The following is an 18587-nucleotide window of genomic DNA, read 5'->3' on the forward strand; positions in this document are numbered from 1 at the left end:
AATGAATCCCGTCTGAATAGTACTTGAGACTGACACCCCGACTGCCTGCTTTGTTCCTTATCACTGGGGTTCAATTCCTCAAATTCCAGGTTTCAGATGGTGACTATGAAGCAGATATGAAATGTCTTGCGTGGATTAATGGCTGACTTTTGTGACCGTTTTCAAAACTCTGTTAAAATGTGATAGATCGGGGTGGGGAACCGGGGTGGGGATACCTGCACAGTTTGGTTCTCAAACAGCCCTAATTCAGCTCAGAAGTCAGTTACCAGGTTTAGCAAGTGCCATTGAGCAGGGAACTCTCCAAACTGTGCTGCAGTCCAGCCCAAAATGGACAGTGGTGGAACAAAGTTCCTAATCTAAACCCTGTTAAGATCACATGAGGCTGATAAATTAAGAAAAACATGAAGTAAAAGTCGGTGACCATGTTGGAGAGACCAAGCTAAAAAAAAAACTGAATTAAGCACAAGGCAGTGAGTACAGTACACTCTTAAAATAAGGGTACCGAAAAGGGTTCTCAGGAGTGAAGCTATAGAAGAACTAATTTTTGTTCCATCCTTTCAGTGGATGGTTCTATAAAGAATTGTACTTGTAAATGCAATGTGCAAGTGTGGAGAAGTTTATAGAACCTTCACACAATATAAAGGTTCCATCCTAGAACTGTACATGCTGGATCATTAACAGTGTAGCTGTTAATATGGCCAGTGATTAGTCCAGACATTTGTTGTAAACCAATCAGTGCAAAACCTGTAGAAGTTGGTGAGATGAGAGTGAGACTGGTGAAATCTCAGTAAATCCTGTTATATTTCAGTCTGATTATATCAACTTAATGATGTTGCAAGAACTAAATAGGCTACAAAAAATAAACATTGATAGTGGGCAACGTAATGTCCAAGCTTTCAACCTGAAAACTGAATAAGGTTCCAGTGTAGCCGACCTGTCGAGACATGTTTGGTGTCCAAACTTGAGTTTCTTTAGTTTTGCACCGGAGCTACAAGGCTAATGTAGCTAACAAGCAAAGGAGGCTTATACCACACAAATTAGCATCATGCTAACTGCAGTACTTACTCTGTAACAGACTTGCTTATGTATTTTCTGACACTTTATGACACTCTTTTCTCCAAACATGGACAAAAGTGGATAAAAGTCAGGCTTCAAGATGGCTGCCACGTTTTAGCTAACCAAATCACCCTATTAGCTGATAATCACACCACACTCTGGGTGGCTAACGTAAGATAGCTGGCTGGTATCACCACCAGTTAAACTGAGAGGGTACATCAATTTTAATACTCACAAAAGTGCTCCAAGCGGAGGTTTTCTGCAGCACACGAGAACGAAACTGACTGAAATTCACCCAATCCTCGTGTTTTGTAGTTGCCCAGCTTCATTATGTGGTCTTCCATGTTGAAATGAATTGGTGTTGCATTGTTATCAAGCAATGCTTTCATGCAAATGAAGGAAGTTAATGACTTCACACAACCCAAAAGAGTAAAAACATGTCAGAATGACGATGACAAAAAGATTGTACGTAAAAAACAAAAAGTTTAATATTTCTCTGGACAGTGAAACACGTCCTTTCTGTGGGCAGCGTATTACAATCCAACAGAACTATACACATCCGTAAAGTGACCACACCTTACAGCTAATGCTTATTTCACTCTACAGTACAAAAAGGGGAGAAAAGAACTGTAGGATAAATCTGAAATGTGGGTGCCGCTCATATTGTCTCCAATATGAGCCACATGTGATGAAGTTTGCTAGCTAGTTCACTTGTAACTATGTCACAGCACAGTGAAACTCAGTGACTGAATGATGGACATGCCCTCCATCACTTTCTTTCACTGGCCTGTACGATAGTAACGTTAACTAAGAATCTAATTACTCTTTCTAGACGATGAATTAGGTGTTTTAGCCTTTAGATGTCGCAGTTATCGCCGGCAATAACTCACAGCTCAGTGAAAAAGTGCAGGAATTCTGCTGAAAGTGCAGATTTTAAATGTTTATAATCAGTTCCACTGTGTCGGAGATATTTTACAATTCAAATTTGACAAAGTTCCGGTTGTTCTTTACCTTTTTGCAAACTGTCATTTTTCACATTGAAACAAAAGAAGTACATTTGAATAATTATGCAACTTAAACCAAACATATAGCAAAACAATAGTAACTCCAGACTTCTAAGGATTGGGGGGGGTCATGGATCTTTACATTGTTGCAAGTAGGAGGCCCCAATATGGGTCTGAAGGCCATTTTAATCATAGACTACCATTTCAAACATGTTTCAAACAATGCTGAATTCTACCAGTTTCTCATCTTCAGGCGAGAGAAACAGCCAGAAACAATGCATAGCTAGTCAGGTAAAAGTCTTTTTCCTGCTTTAAAAACTGCTTCTCAAGCAGTCCGCCATCTTGTTTGGTGGTCTTGTTCTTACAGCACCAGAGTTCTGATTAATGGCGCACTTGGATGGTCCTTAATTTCTAATTTTACAAGAAAATTGTACTTAAACAGCTGACAATGTTGTAAATAAGAGCGGCAAACTCTCACAAGTTCCTCCAGTTTATGAGTTGTGATGCATGCACATGCCAATACATCCAGTAAACCAAGCTAGCAAACAATATACCAATTTAATGATTCTGCAAGCCACAAATTATTCATGTGATCAAGTTCCCAGTTGCTGATGACCACCTGACGACTGGAAGGCCTAACAATGGGTCTCATTCACCAGTATCTTCCTAAGTTTTTACTTAAATGTGTTCTTGAGAAATGTAAGAAAAAGTCTGCATCAGATTCATGACGTGTTCTTAAACCGCAGAACTGTTCGCAGCTTTGTGCTCTTCAGTAGATTCTATTCTTACCTAAGAAACAAATCCCAAATAAGAAAACAGTGGTGAGTCTTTGTGATAATTGTGTAGGAATTTGGTGTTCAGCTGGTGAACGAGGCCCAATTTTTTGATTTAATGGACTCAAACTACACTAATTTTACAGAAAACTCTGGCTAGACTCGATGAAGAAGGCGTAACCAAAGGCAATGTTTCAATGAATTTCAATTGTAGACATGGCGGCCCTAAACTAGCAGTGATCTTGATGGACATTTCAACCAAAATATCAGGTGATGTAATGCTGAACAAACAGAAGACTCCACATTATTTATATGGATTTGCCACTGAAGCCGTATGAAATCTCCCAAGGCTCCTCTACGGTTGGTCTTGCTAAATAATTCAAGTTTAAATCATGTTTACTGTCCATTTTTATGACCATTTGGTTCCTCCTGCAGAGGTTTTTGCCAGATGGAGCAAACTCATTAGCTGTGTTTCCACATTCTGTGCAAACTGCAAGCGACAAAATGAAAGAATATTTTAAAAATTCATTTTTTTTTTGCTGCCCAGCAGCTTGTTTTTATCAAGCAATTAAATCCTTTAAGTAACGAGATCATTTCCTGCAGAAAAAAAACGTCATTGGATAACTTTTGGTTGATCAATAGAGAAAAAATTGTATTTGATGTTTCCATTTTTTAACTTCATGTATGTTGCAACTTGTGGACCTTCGGCTTCCCTGACTTCCCCATAACCTACTCATGAGGAAATTTGTTTATTATCAGTATTTTTTTTATATATACATTCCCATGCAAAATAAATGGGCAAAGCCCAAAACACTGATGATTTTTACTGCTGGTTTTGGTTGGTCAGAGTCCAGATCTAAACGCTATGGAGAATATTTGGTCTCACGTTAAACAAAAACTAGCTCGGCAGTGTTTTTCAGCTGTTTGAAGCCATCAATGCTGAGTGGAACCATACTGCTCTTTCTGTAAAAGGCTGTCTGCAAATTTACACACAAAACTTCAATTTAAAGTACAAACGGAAAATTACTTCACATTTAAATCATTACAAAATTACTTTACATTTTTTGTAAGGATTTGTTGTTAAGATCACTAAAATTAGTCTTTTCTGGGCATCTACTTTTTCAAAATGAGCTGAAAATCGGCGACATTCCTATTAAAACATTCTCGTCTTCTTCTCAGTCCAGCTCTACCTCTACCTTATGAAGTGTTCTAGAGGAGCTCTGGCAGGAGTGGACATGTATGAAGTATGAAGATGAGTGTGAGTATGAAGATGTCTTTGTAAAAGGTGGGACTTTGACTGCTGTTTTCTAAGTCTCTAATGGTCCTAACATATATAATATATATAAATTTGCATCTTGAATTTTACCGATACGGGCAAAATTCAGTTTTTGTAAGTTCCCAATAAAATCCCATGTCATTTGATACCAAATTTCAACATCTAAGCAGTCAGACTGTCTTATCAGCATCAATGAGCCAATAAACATACATTTCAAAATCTAGACTGCTGACTGGCTGGCTGAAGTTCAAGCCGTATAACTGCTATTAACATCAGTGCTTCTGTATACACTCACATCCAGCACCTCATTTCTGGTTTAAGCCACACCCACTTTTGAAAAAGAATCGGTCAGTGTTCAGTACTGAAGTCAAGATATCAGTATTGAATAGCAGTGTTTTTTCAGCAGGTCACTAAGAATTCCCCCACATTGACATGGAATTTCAGGGCCAACAGTGTTAAATTTTTCCAAAATTGAATAACTGAATGATCAAGATGTGAACAAAGTCATTCAGGCTGATTTTGTGTGAAACGCTCTGTTATAGAGAAAAGTACAGAGTCAGAATTGTTCACAGTGGTGCTGATGGGAACCAGACGTCTTAAGAGTTTAATGAGCCTAAAAGCTCCTCACAAAGTTATTACATAAAATGGTGTTGCCTGATTTGAGATATTGTTCTATGATAGGTTTTATGTAAACTTTTGGGCTAAAATGTGTTTTTTACATCATGGAGGATCAGTACATGCAGGGTGTTGTACAGCAAAACAGCACCCAAATAAACCATTTCACATCAAAACTGCCTGAATAACCTGTTTACACCTCAACCATTGAAATTTGCAGAAATTTAGAAAAAAAATGAAGTGATAATCTTGGTGTGGCTGCTATGGATACCCGACAACTTTGCTTTTTAACATTTTAAAACATCCCTATTACTCATTTACGAAGTGCAGTGACTGCATCAGTGTAGATGTGAGCAAAAATGGTGCCAAATGATGGGATGCAAGTTCGATACACCAATAATAATTACGTTTTCTTATTAATTTGTGAACCACATATCAGCTGCTGATGTACTGTGCACCCCTGTTTGCCTCTTGTTGCTTTTGAAATGACATTCAGTAATAACTTAACTCATGGACCACCATAACGAACTCACAGTGAAGACATCTGGTGTAAAAGACTGACCAACAGCAAGCGTTACGCTACCGAACAAAACAGAGGCCTCTGCTTTTTTTTTTAAACACGCCCTCACAAACTTCCACTCACCACTTGGAAGTGTGTCACAACTACATTACACAAGTGGCCACTCACAGGACAAGTGGAGGAGGGGTCAGCGAGGAGCGGATTATTCAGCTGGAATGCATGTGCCCTCAGCTAGGTTATCGTCAGCGTAGTTTAAAGCTAGCCATGCAAACGTGAATACCTGCTTCGCCTGGCTGTAAAATTTGTTTTTGAACCGTTGTGTGTTGCCTTTGTTTTGTTTCTGCGAGCTGGGTAGTCTTTAGCTTGCTAAACGGCAAGCTAGCGGAGTAATGAAATTGTATCAGCAGTCATGGATAACATGCAGTAGCTACCTAATTCCCATTATGAAGACAGCAAATCGAATGCCTTGGTTCTGAAATATGATGAAATTTAAAGTAGTTTATAGCTATGGCTTATAAACAGATTTGTCCACCAATTTCGGGAGGGACTGGGGTCTGATCTCAATGGTTTCTGGACATGTTCTGCTTCTGAAGTCAACATTAACTTCACTTAAGCTACTAAAATAATGTAACGTGTTAGAACGAGTGGCTTGTCTTCAATCCACAATCACAGGATATCAGGTAAAGTAAGTGTTCTTTTTTAATATCCAATATAAAAATGAGAAAATCTGGGATGACCTCGAAGGGCCGCTGTATGTAGGAATGTTTCAGCATTGTGGGGACCCAGCTGATCCAGCTCAGCCAAAACTGCCCATGCAATTCAACTGGCAAGAACAGTTTCGCACACCTACATTCATGAAGCACAAGAGCAGAGAATCAGCGCGACAAAATACACATGAAATCATGGGATGACAACAGACAGAAAGTCAACTAAGTACATAAACGTTAAAAACTACAACTACAAAAAGGTAAAGAAATGGTTGATCCGAGCGATTGTTTTTCATAGATTATCACTGCTTTGTTTTACCGGTCATAAAAAATGGATAGTCAAATTAAAGACTTCATGTTTGTACATGTATATGTGCATAACAAGGCTGAGCAACTCATTAATGGAGCGAAGTGCATGAAATCTAATGTTTCACAGCTGAAACACAGAATCTCCCACTGTTCTAAGTGCACAAAGCACTCAAATCACTTGCGTACAAATAAACATGGCATAAAAAAAATAAATACATAAAACAGGAATGACGTATGAGCCTTTACTTTCTCTCATGAGAAACTAATGCTGCGTTTACAATGACGGTAAGCGGTCAACGGTGAACCGGATATTTCGTTATTTTGGGTGGAGCAGCAGCGGAAAAACTCCATCGGCAGCAGTCATCGGAATATTTCCTCAAAAGGTCAGTTTTCCCAACTTTTGCGTTCGACCGCACCTGGTGCTGATTTGTTTTTTTCTTTTTTTTGAATAGTTGGATCGTTGTAGCCTAGATGCATCCAGTACTGTATGCTAAAAAATTTAAAGAGCCCATATCATAGAAAACTGAATATTCCCCTCAATTTTTTGAAATAAGAGTCCGACGAAGAATGTAAGAGTTTCACTACTGTTACTGGTCCCTCTCTAATCCATACAGTCCATATATGAAAACTAAGACAAAAAAAGAGCCTGTTTTGAACCTACTGTTTTTGGGATGTCAAGAAAACCAACACATTTTCATTCAGGGATGCACTGAAATTTCATGCCACCAAAAACATCTGTCTGAAGTGGCACTTCTGGTTTTTGGCCCAAAGAAAGGCGGAAAAAAGCAACAATTTGCATATCAGTTTTAAAGATACAGTAACAAAAACAGCCTGTTTAATTCTAAATTAGTCAGTTATAAAAGAATTGACTGTTCTAAGAGGCTGAAAAATGGTCAGTTATAAAAAAATGACTGGTTTTGCTACATAAAACCACACAAATGTCATAAGTGGAAATTGAGGGAAAAATAAAGTCAGAAATGTAGGATATGGGCCCTTTAAAGAGCAAAGAGCATAAATAAAGAACCGACACTGAAGCTCTCCTCTCATAATAATTCATTCTCACCGATGCCTCGGTAACCATGGCATTGCTGTCGGTCGCATAAAGCAGCGAGGAATGGAACGACCCCAACATGTAAACGCAGCATAAGAGCTTGACTGAGAACTTAAGTTTTCCAGGAGTGAAAGCCACTGCTGTGTACTGTAATAGTCCTGTCCTAGAGGAGTTTTCAAGTATCTGACGTACCGTTTCTGTATCGCTAATCTACAGAGCTCTAAAGCCTCAAACTGAGGAAACAATGAAAATATCCTTCAAAAACATTCAGGTATTCCTACGTTTCATTGAAATGCAACTTTGAGTTGTATGCCTGGCCCTAAAGCACACTCCCAAAAGGTCTGACTGGCTGACAAAGGAAATAATAATAATAATACTAATACTAATACTAATACTAATAATAATAATAATAATAATAATAATAGGGAAAGAAGAGGAAGACTGCGTCGATGAAAGAATGACAAGTGCACACGTGCAGAATCCTGAGTGCGTGCTTCTGTGGCCGATTCAAAACGAGTGTAGCTGATGGGGCTGGCTTGAATTGCATGGAGTGACTAAAGGGTTTCGGATTCTTTAAAATGCACACACTCATACACGCTTACACACGCAACGAGGGATGTGTCGCCTCCCCGTCCGAGATATTAACACAATTTACAGACAAAAGAAAAAAGTTTCGATATATTCCATGAGATAATTACAGCTTGTTATAATAATACTTAGTATAACAAGAACAAAGACAGTAACAAACGTCGCATGGAGGTTCTTCTGTGGCTTCTGTCACAGTCTGCTTTTTCTTCCTTTTCTAAATTATTTTTTGCTGTGCTCCTTTCTGTTTAAACACCTCCTTCTTTCTGCCTCTAGGAGGCGCCACATGGGTGTCGCAGCGTGTCCATGTGGGCCTGTGTTCCTTCACTCAGAGGCAGACGTAGGGGTGTGTGTGTCTCAGAGCCGCGTCTGGGCCTCAGGGACGTAGATTTCGATGCTGTCGGCGCTCTCCGTGGCGGAGTTCTGCCGCTCGGACACTGCGCGCTTGGCGGCCATCAGCCGCTTCCTGGCCTCCTGGCGCTGCTTGTCCGCGGCCGACTCTCCGCTGCTCTTCTCCTTCGCTGCGGCCGGTTTGGGCTTCAGCACTTTCTTCGGCGTTGTTGCCGTCGGCTGCTTCTTTTCCTCCTGTGGACGACAGGCGCCAAAAGTGAAGGACTGCTCTTTACAATCATAGTTCGGACACTAATTTAAGCAAACGGTCACGTCAATGGACTAACCTGGCTTTAGCCAGGCCCAGCTGAGTTCAATCACAGCCAAGCTAAAAAGTTTCAGCGGTACCTTTTTGGTGCTGCTCTCGGGCAGTTTCCAGTCGTTGGACTTGAGCAGGTGGAGCTCGTCGAACTTCATGCTGATGTCCTCTATGGAGAGCTGCAGCAGGTCCCAGAATCCAGCCAGGTCCTGAGCTGTGGGGCGCGGCTGAGCATTCACATCCTGTTTCAGAGCAGCACCAAAACAGACTCAATTTAAACAGGAACATATTAGAGACACAGTGTAAAGATGTCATTAGAGCCTTCAAGCTTTAGACACTTAGACCAGCTATAGGACAAACAAGTATTTCTAAGTTTTTAGCTGATATTTGATGACAAAATGAGAAAACTAAGAGCATCCATAAATTTTTTAAACTGCATTAGTTTTGTCAAATTCAATCATAACATCATGATCATATCTGAATAGCACTCAATCTATAACCTCACAGGGATTTTACTTTGAAAAGCCGCATTTTCAACAAATGTAGCAAAAGTATGAAGCAGAAACTTCCAATACACTATTAATGAAGCTAATCAACCAGTCAGAGAAGAACTGTCAAGGCAACAGAGATGCTGCAGATTCAACTCACTACCTTTCTGTCACTGTTAGAGCATTTCAGCCTGTACAGTTCATTTCAGCTGCATGCATGAACCACTGGAGGGCGCTCCGACACAGCTCAAACATGAGCACCACACCAGCATTCATGAAGCTCCATATATACTCACATACGGCTCTCTGCGCTTAAGCCTCTTGACTTTATGGTTTGCTTTTGTGGGAATGTGATCATTTAAACCCCAAAACCATCAGGCCTTTGAGCAGCCATACGTGTATTACACACTGAGACCACAAGATTAGGTAAAGAATAGAGAAACGTACTGTGTGAACACAATTCTACAAATATTAGATAAAAACTATGTATTATTGTGTTATTATCGCTTTCCTTCGCTGTGAAAATCAGGCAGGTGTTTTATAAAAGAAGACACAGCCATATGGAGTCATGCATGTTTGTTTAATGAAGATCAGAGAATGTCTAAAAGAAAACGGAGACCAAACACACTGAATGTAACTCAGCCACATGAACCCACTTCTATTCCTATTCCTGTGTTTTCTTGTTTAAAATGGTAGTTTGTGACACAAACGCGATTAAAAAAAACTCAGAATTTTCAGCTTTGTTCGATCATGTTCTTCACACATCAAACAAACGCAACAGAAATCACATTATTAATGGAAAAGAATGGTTAAAATGGCATAAATAGCCACTTCAGCAGCCTTAAGGGGTTAAACGAGCAAGAGCTGAATGAAATAGACCATATAGAAGAGAGTCCGTGGCTTTATGCGGGATGGGTGGTTCATTAAATGCCAATGTTGCCAATAATGAATGAAAGCAAACAGCCACTAATTAACATTATGAAAATAACAATGCTGACCGGTCACTACCAGCTTCTAGGAATGGGCATTTTAGTCATGGACATGTGATATTCTAATTTGCATATTTGAAAAAAGCATAAGACTACCAGCTCTACCAGACGCCACCTGCCGCTCAGCATCTCACTACTGCTGCGATACATAACAGAAGGTGATGTGGCTTGAAATGTACAATGAAAAGGGCAGCCAATAAACAGACAGATGCTAACTGTCTGTTTTCACCTTGGCTAATGATATTAGTCTGGTCACAGTGTAACTTACTGTATATATCGCTGTTTCAGAACAAAACCTCGCATCTCCAAAATGGTAACTTTACAGAAGGAAAAAACCCACTTTACTTTTAGTGTAAGTCAATGGAACCAGACTTTCTTCCAAGCCATTTTGGGCCGTTTCGTTTAGTCCATTCATCATGAAATTCACACACAATATAAAGGGCGACAGGCATTTTCAAATGTTGTCAAAAGCTGAAAAATGGAGACATGGTTTTGTTCCGACAGCAGTGATATGTAACTTATTTTACTCCATTAAATCTACGAGTGGAAACTCTGACCAAAACGTAAGACGCTGGCTCTACACTGCCCTCAGGTGGAGTATAAAGTTCCGACATCTCTGGGTTCTTCAACATGACAATGTGTAACACTAGAGACAAGCTAACTTGCATATCAAAAGGTCTAACTTACTATTCAGTGTTTAAAACTTCAATGACTTTTCAGATACTTGTAAAGTTTGAACTCATCCCTACGAGCCTCCATTCACTAGCAGCATTAGAATATAGAGCCCTTCCTTTAAAGGGACTCTTTGAAAGGGAAACTCTAACTCACCAGGTTCTGCTCACACAGGCCTCTGAACTGCTGGAATTTCTGAGACATGAGGAGCTGAGCGCTGCCCACTGCACTGCGGATCTTCCCCAGGACTACAAACACAGACACATGCACACAGTGAGAGACTCTTAAGCTGAAACGTTACCCTTTTATGGCAGAGACGCTGCTGCACTGCAAACCTGCTGCCACCACCCTGGTCTGCTTTCTCAAGCCTACATTAAAGGGCCTGTACTGTTCTAACATTTTCATGCACTTTGTAAACACTGTAAAATATAGTGTTTACACAATTTGGTTGAGCTATTACAACCATTTACATATCACTCAGCCTACAGCAGTTTAGCTGCCCATTTATGATGAAGTGAGAAGGAGAAGGACAAACAGTACAGGGCAGTTATACTTGTTCCTGTGCCTGTAAGACCAAATGAATACATTAATAAATAAAGGACACATATCTTTAACAAGGACTTTATGCATAACTCAACTGTTAGTCATTCAGAGTGTTTTGATGTGAAATAGTTGTTCAGTGGTGCTGATAGGAACCAGGGGTCAGAACGGCAACAACCCAAATATAGCCATTGATTTATTATACAAACCCTGAACCAGAGAACAGTGAATCTTATGGGATTTTATATGTAATACTGATGATAAAACAGCTATAAAAAAAGTTCCTTTTGGGACTATTTTGCTGTCCTGCACGTTCCCCTCCACCATGAATGTACTGAAAAAGAAAGTTTTAGGACAAAACCTTCTCAAAACTATCGGAAAACAACGTCTCAGACATCAGGCTGAGTATTCATGACTATTTCATGTGATAACTTTCTGTGCAGGAGGTTTTAGAGGCATTAAACTCTTCAGACGTCTGGTTCCCATCACTGTGAACACTTCTGACTCTCTCTAGTTTCTCTAGTAAAGAGCACTTCACGTCAAACCACGCCGAACGACTGTTTCCATCCTGTTTAATTATACAGAAATTGGCTGAATTCCCCTTTAAGATGTGTGTGAACTACAGGCACAGTAACAAAAACCGCCTGTTTAATTGGGCTAAACAGAGGTTGAAAAAATGGTCATGTAAAAATGAGTTATGGCTGATTTTGACACAAGAAAAGCACATAAACGTTAAGTGAACCTCAGTGAAAAAAATAAAACAAGGAAAATGTAGAATATGGCCCCCTAGTCTTAGACTAATATTTTTAGATTTCTTTTAAATCAGTTATTATAACTATAACTCACTGTAATGGAGACCTCAACTCCAGCCCACCTCACTGAGCGCTGTATAAATAGCGTTTTATGAGATTTTTTCCATGTCCCAGTCCAGAGCTTGACGGGTTTTAATCAAAGGCCAGTAGAGGCCAAAAATAGCAGCCTACAGAGAGTCATGTCTAATTAAAGCTATGTAATAAGTCTGATCATTAGAGTCAGATCTCATCTGTTATTCAGGGCTTTTCATACAGCCCTGTAAATAGCACCTACAGTGATTAAACCTCTGTCCCCAACCGGCCGCAGCAGTCTCCGCTGAAAGGTAAGGGGTATATTTTATGGCAGAAAGGTTCCGGAGAGATGGGAGTTCAGAGGAAATAAGGAACTGAGCTGACGTTCGGCTACGGCTGCGCTGGGTTTTAGGGAGCTTAATTAAGCTGTTGGCACCGAAGCTATCAATTACCGTTAAGGGCCGCTGTTCTGGACACAGACTAGAACGAGTCTCTGTGCGGGATTTTTTCAGTGGAGAGCTGCCATGAATGTACTAATTCAGTCCAAAACGGGGATCCATCTCGTTTTAAATTAGAAAAATGTTTTCCAAGTGTCTGTAAGGCATCTCAGGGCTGGTTTTCTCAACATAGATTAAGCAAACCCAGTCTTAGCCAGTCTTTGGCTAAGTAACAAAATATCCCCATTCAACCAGTAATCTGCATCGAGGATGTAATCCATGGTGTTCTGCTGAAACCCATCACGATGTGCACAGTTTACTAGACCAAATGCAGCAGTAATGGAGAAGGGCCTTGTGTTGATCAGCTCAGTGACTGTGCTAACAAAATCCCAAGAGTTTAAAAAGCCCTTTTCATATAAAAATCAGTTAAGGTTTGAGGTTAAAGTTTTAAAATGGACCATTCACTCCCCAGTCCATATACAGAAACTAAGCAGCAAAAACAGCTTTGAATTCAATGTTTTTGTGATGTCACAAAAAACCCCCAACATATCTACATATATCCACCTATCCAGTCTACAGCAGTGTAGTTCCTACCATTATAAGGAGTTATAAGGAGTGTTTTAGCCAGGACTGCTTTTTTGAACTAAGCACAATACAGGGGAGCCTGTATTGTATACCTAAATTTTGCAAAAATAATTGAGAACTGACCAAAATATTCCATGTCAAAAGATGAAATACTGCACAATCAGAGCTAAATAAATGTACAAAGTGAATACGTTTCTTAGTGTTACATTTATATACAGGTAATATGTAGCTCAGTTACGTCATTCTGTAAGCAGTTAAACATAAATGCAATTTAGAAACATTTTAGAAAACCATCTAATTGGAGCACAGCTGTGAAATTTTTTTTGAAGATTTTGCTCGAATTTATTCCACAGAAATGCATGATTTACTGGACAGGCCCTGGGTTAGTTGGCAGGGAAAGACCCTATGACCTAAGAAATAAAACACAAGCCTCAATACTGGTCAACACTGCCCCACTTTCAGGAAAGCCAAACCAAAGTAAACATTTACAGAATTTAATATCCTTGAAATTCTTGGTAGAAACTCAAACGTTTTTATTCAGTAAAGCTAAAAAGTTCTGCAAGAAGAAATGCTTCAGGAAGTGACATCACCATGTTTTTCTTGCTACAAGTCAATTCGATGGAAAGCAAAAGGCGCATTTTTTCTGCTGTAGTTTCATTTCATCTCTTGCAAAAATAAATTTGCTGGAAACTCAGCTCACCTTCTTCTGAGAGCTGCTTCTCTTTGCTCTCCTGCTCCATCTGCTGGCACCAGGCGTCCATGCGGCCCGTTTCCGCTTGCAGAAGTTTGAGGAACCAGTGGCCGTCTCTGAGGCACGCCGCCGCTGCCCCGGGCTGCTCTGCGGCTCCGTTCACGCTGCCGCTCGCCCCTGCGCTGCTGCTGTTCTGCAGAGACGGGTCAGGAGGGGGCAGGGAGGACGGGTCCAGCGCTGGGTCCAAACTCTCCGGGATGGACCCCGAGCCGGAGCGGATGGCGCTGGCTTTCAGGGGTTTCTGTGTCCGGTCGCCGGCGCCGCTCTCCAGCGAATCTGGCGTTTGAGTGGTGCAGCAGACGGAGCTGTTCTGTTTACCATCCGACTGGTCCTGAGACTCTGCGTCGGTCTCCTGTCTGGAAGCCATGCTGCTGAAGCGGCTGAGCCTGCGGACACACAAACCAAACAGGGGGTCTTAACTATTCACAGTTTGTGAACGGCATGTTTGAAAACAGTAGAAGCCTTGAACCCTGAATTTTGTCTGTCCTGCAGTTTGCCCAACTAAACACGGACATAACATTAGATGTTCTGTACGGCTGTTGGATATTGGATATCAAGATATATGACGATAATAATAATAATAATGACCGATATATACACTAAAAAAAAAAATGTACAAAATAATTTACAGATTTATCTTCAAATCTTGATCGCAATAATGAAAATTCGGTAATTTCAGTTAGAAAATATTCAAAAAAAACCCCCACTAAATTCTATTAAACCCATCAGGTTTTAAACAGGCATCTTTGTTTGTATATCCAAAAAACAAAAACCCTAAAGCCTTAGTCATTTTAATTTTTAGGTCCCAGTATTAGTCACAGTCATAAATAACTACTGAATTAAAACTGTATAAATTTATCATCTTAATGCACAACTGTTCATCCCTATGTCATATATAATGATGCGTGGGGCATTTTGTAACTGGAACTGGGCAAATCCTTCATTATACTCTATTTGGGCCTTATGAGGACAGATTCAAACAGTCTGGATCGTTTTATTCAAATCAGCTTCACCAATCAGGCAGTTCAAAGAGGTACATAATGAACCTGATAGCCATCAAGCCTCGCTGACACAGAGAGAAAAGATAAGCAGAGAGACGTAAGAGCAGTGACCCAGACACATCCAGCAGAAGTACAAAGCTATCTGAGAGGAAGTGAAAGAGGAAGAGGATAGAAAAGGTGTCAGGAGGACACATGCAAATCAGAGACAGAGAGACAGTGAGAGAGATGCAAATATGGAGAACAGGGGAGTGCATGATGTGACCCACAGAATTTGATTATCTCCTCATCGTCGCACCATTACAGTGTGCATTCGGCACAGAGCAGGCTTTGGATATAGCTGCTGTTTATCCCAGCATGCTGTGCATGATAAATATGTTTGCACATGCCATATTGGTAAGAAGGTATCTGGCAGGCTCCAGAGCAACAAGGCAAGCAGAAATGACTGTTCCAACATTTTTTCATTCGGAATCATTTTAACCACAGGACTCAAATAAATAAAACCCTTAAATAAACAAATAAAAAGGCAGCCATTAGAGTACATTTGCTGTTTAAGCCTTTTACTACCTAAGTCTATGGCTTCCTGGGCAATGGCAATGCCATCGCTGTCAGATACATGTGTAACAGAGTAATCTAGCAATTATTTTAACGATTGCTTAAGTAAACGGCCGGTTTATTTATTTTTTTAAATATAATAAAAACAGCTTAAGTGAACAATAAGTAACAGAGGTGTTCACGTCCCGCTTACTACTTTTAATACATTTAATGCTCTCTCGGCTTGCTTTACTTTAACGCAGACATTTGAAGCTTATATAAGACATTCAGCTGTGATATTCTTTACTTTGCATGTTGCAGTTTTACAGTGAATCCCTCCAGAAATCTTAAGTGAATATTGTTGGAGCAGCCATTTCATTTCACCTCATATGCATGACATTTATAACTACAAGCATACGTGCATTAGTGAGGTCCTGCTGGTGTGGGTTTCCTCTTTTTCAGTCAAGCTCACTTGAGTTGTAACAGCTCCCCCTCATGGAGAAATTTGCCAAGCATGACTCTTATGGCCTGTAGATACCCCGCTTAGCATTAAAACAGCAAACTAACCACTAACCCGATTTTTTGAAAAGGTTTGTTGTGATCAATTCATTTTTTAGCAACTAAATGGTTTTTAACTGAGTATATGTGACAGCCCTAGACATACGTTTGTACATATAACGTGGTGATATTATACCATCAAGTAATCTGTGACCTCTAATTCAACACAAACCCAACTTTACAGATACGCCAGTTATTGAACACAGACATTCAATGAATAAAATATGTGGAAAAATGGCCACTGATTGCCAGTCAGTATCTGCCATAGTTTAATGGGCAGGCAATACAAAATACTGTGTACTGGCTCTGCAGTTTGAAGTCCAACACACAAAGCATACCAGAAAGCTCAGCTCCTCCACCTGCGCAACAGCTTTATAGGACTGTAACGTGAAGTGTTGATGTTGCAAAAGCTTGTAAAGCTTCTGTGCAGTACAGTCAACTGTGACAGAAACTCAAAACACGCTTCTAAAAGAAGCTACTGTGTTACATCTGACCCTGACCAATGGTTTCTATGGCATGCATCTCCAGAGTCAAAGGGCTGCTCTTTTTCAGAGCAAAATAAAACAGGATTTGGTTGAAAAATGCTGCAGTGTTTCTTTAAAGAGAACATAATGAACATGTCAACTGGGAGAACCTTGAAATGCTGCCGGTCATATTTATATTCCTGCTCAGCTCTCAATTCTTAGGATCTCTGTATGACCGACCATTTTGGTAAAAGAGAACACAAAAGACCTGATGTGGAAACCCTGAGCAGGGATCTCTAAGCAAAGCTCAGAGCAGCAACAGGTTTCAAGGAGCATTAGCAGGACAGAGTGAGGGGTAACGGTAACTCAGTGAGGGAGAACTTGGCTTTGAATCAAGCCATCATGGGTTTCTTCCGGCTGACGGCTGCTGCTGTTGAGCCCTGGAGGGAGGCACTTAAGCCCAATTTGCCCCAGGGGGACTGTCCCTGTAGTAGGCTTATGCAAATCGCTTGGGATGAGCGTGTCAGCCTAAATGACAAAAAGGAAAAGGGGTTAAAGACTGAACTCACGGCCTGCCGTCCTCCACCTGCACGCCTATGGACTGGAACCTGGTGGTGGGGGTCTGCTCCTCTCTCAGCACCGGCTGCACACAGTCCACCTGACACAGAACAGCCAGCAAATGGAAATTAGTCAACAATAATTAGACCAATCTGTAGTTTAAAGGGGTAGTCTACCACGTTTCAGCCGTATCTGTAGCATTCAGGAGACCAGACGTGTTTCTCTGTACTTAGTAAAAGAATAGAAAACCTGATGATTTGAATCTTAGAAGCCAGTGGGCAGAAGCTGAATCACCTGCTCATTGACTTCTATAAGTGTGCTCTGAGTCAGGTTTTCAGCTCTTTCCTGTTTTAAATGATCCATTTGTGGTAATCGACTGCAAGTTACAGATGCAGCAGACAGAGACGAGGCTGAAAAATGCTACTCCTACACCTGATTCATGACTTTCAGCAGTGTCTGAAACAGCCTGAGTGTCAATATAAAGTGCCAGATTCCCAAATCTGATGCTAAGAGGGTTAATAAACTAGTGACAAAAACAAAAAACTTTGCTGACACTTCATCCTTTTTAAGTATGCACCGTCTCCTCCCTGGAGAACGACATGCACACTGTCAGCCCATCCTGCACCAACCTAATGACTGAGACTGTGTACCGTATGAGCTCATTATAGGCAGCTCACAGGCTTTAATACAGAACCCAGCACGCCACTGCTGTCAGGAGAGAACCTGCACAACGACTCTATACGACTGTTTCGGCCCAATTAGTATCAAACCAGTGTGCAGATTTGATTTTACAACTCCAAAAGCCTAAAATACCCATAATGCAGATGTGAGATGTCAATTTGTTGCAAGTCAAAGTAAACGAGAAGCCATGCATTTTTCTTCTGCACAGTGACTCATATCTGAGTGAAGCTGTACGTGTATTAGAAGCATTGAATATTATTAATACTCTTTTTTTCCCCCCACATGCTGGTGCACAGCGATGTTCTCAAAACTCAGAAGACGTCTTAAACTCAGGGAAAGGTCACTAACCTTTAGTTAAGAATAACAGGAAATAATAATGCTGCCTTTTAAATGATTCTTATATATGAGGAATCATGCTGAATGCAAGCATGGACATAAAAAAATAAAATAAATAATAAATAAACAAGGTAAATTGTGATTTCAAGTTAATAACAAAAACAATTTTAAATTAATAATAAATAAAACAAATTACCAGAGAATAAATCTGAATAATACATGTAAAAAATACACACACACACACACACACACACACACACACACACACACACACATATCTGTATGTATAACAGATTTGGCTTAACAGTTGCAACTCGTGGCATCAAAATGAACAAATCCTTTTAAACGCTGTTAAAACCAATTTTCTATTTTTCTTTTTTTACCCTTCAAACCATTCACAGTTCCACCCTGAAGCCCAGCTGCTTGCTGTTGCTATGACTACGTGACTGTAGTGACTACATGATTTGAAGCTCCTTCCACAGCTTTAAATGGCAAAGTTATTTCTAACTGCAATGCTGTGAGTTTGTTTATCACCGAAGTGTAATGTACAGGCAAAACACATGACTAATGCAGAGTTATCAGTAATATCGGTAACGTTAGCACAGGAGGCCGTCTTCAGTAGCCTGC

At 40.3% G+C, this 18587-nt stretch overlaps 1 protein-coding gene across 1 annotated transcript in view; it reads right to left on the reverse strand.

The window, feature by feature from the left end:
* Positions 1-1519: 1519 nt before the first annotated feature.
* Positions 1520-18587, reverse strand: part of dlgap4a (discs, large (Drosophila) homolog-associated protein 4a) — a 181780-nt gene continuing 164712 nt past the window's right edge. The window contains exons 9-13 of the mRNA XM_036590838.1: positions 16955-17043; positions 13781-14217; positions 10851-10942; positions 8635-8787; positions 1520-8481 (exon numbers count right to left, since the gene is read on the reverse strand). Coding sequence (XP_036446731.1) covers positions 8254-8481; positions 8635-8787; positions 10851-10942; positions 13781-14217; positions 16955-17043 — 999 coding nt within the window. The 3' untranslated portion in view covers positions 1520-8253. The remainder of the gene's footprint in view (positions 8482-8634; positions 8788-10850; positions 10943-13780; positions 14218-16954; positions 17044-18587) is intronic.

The sequence above is a fragment of the Colossoma macropomum genome, unplaced genomic scaffold (assembly GCF_904425465.1).
Source record: "Colossoma macropomum unplaced genomic scaffold, Colossoma_macropomum, whole genome shotgun sequence".
Lineage (NCBI taxonomy): Eukaryota > Metazoa > Chordata > Actinopteri > Characiformes > Serrasalmidae > Colossoma > Colossoma macropomum.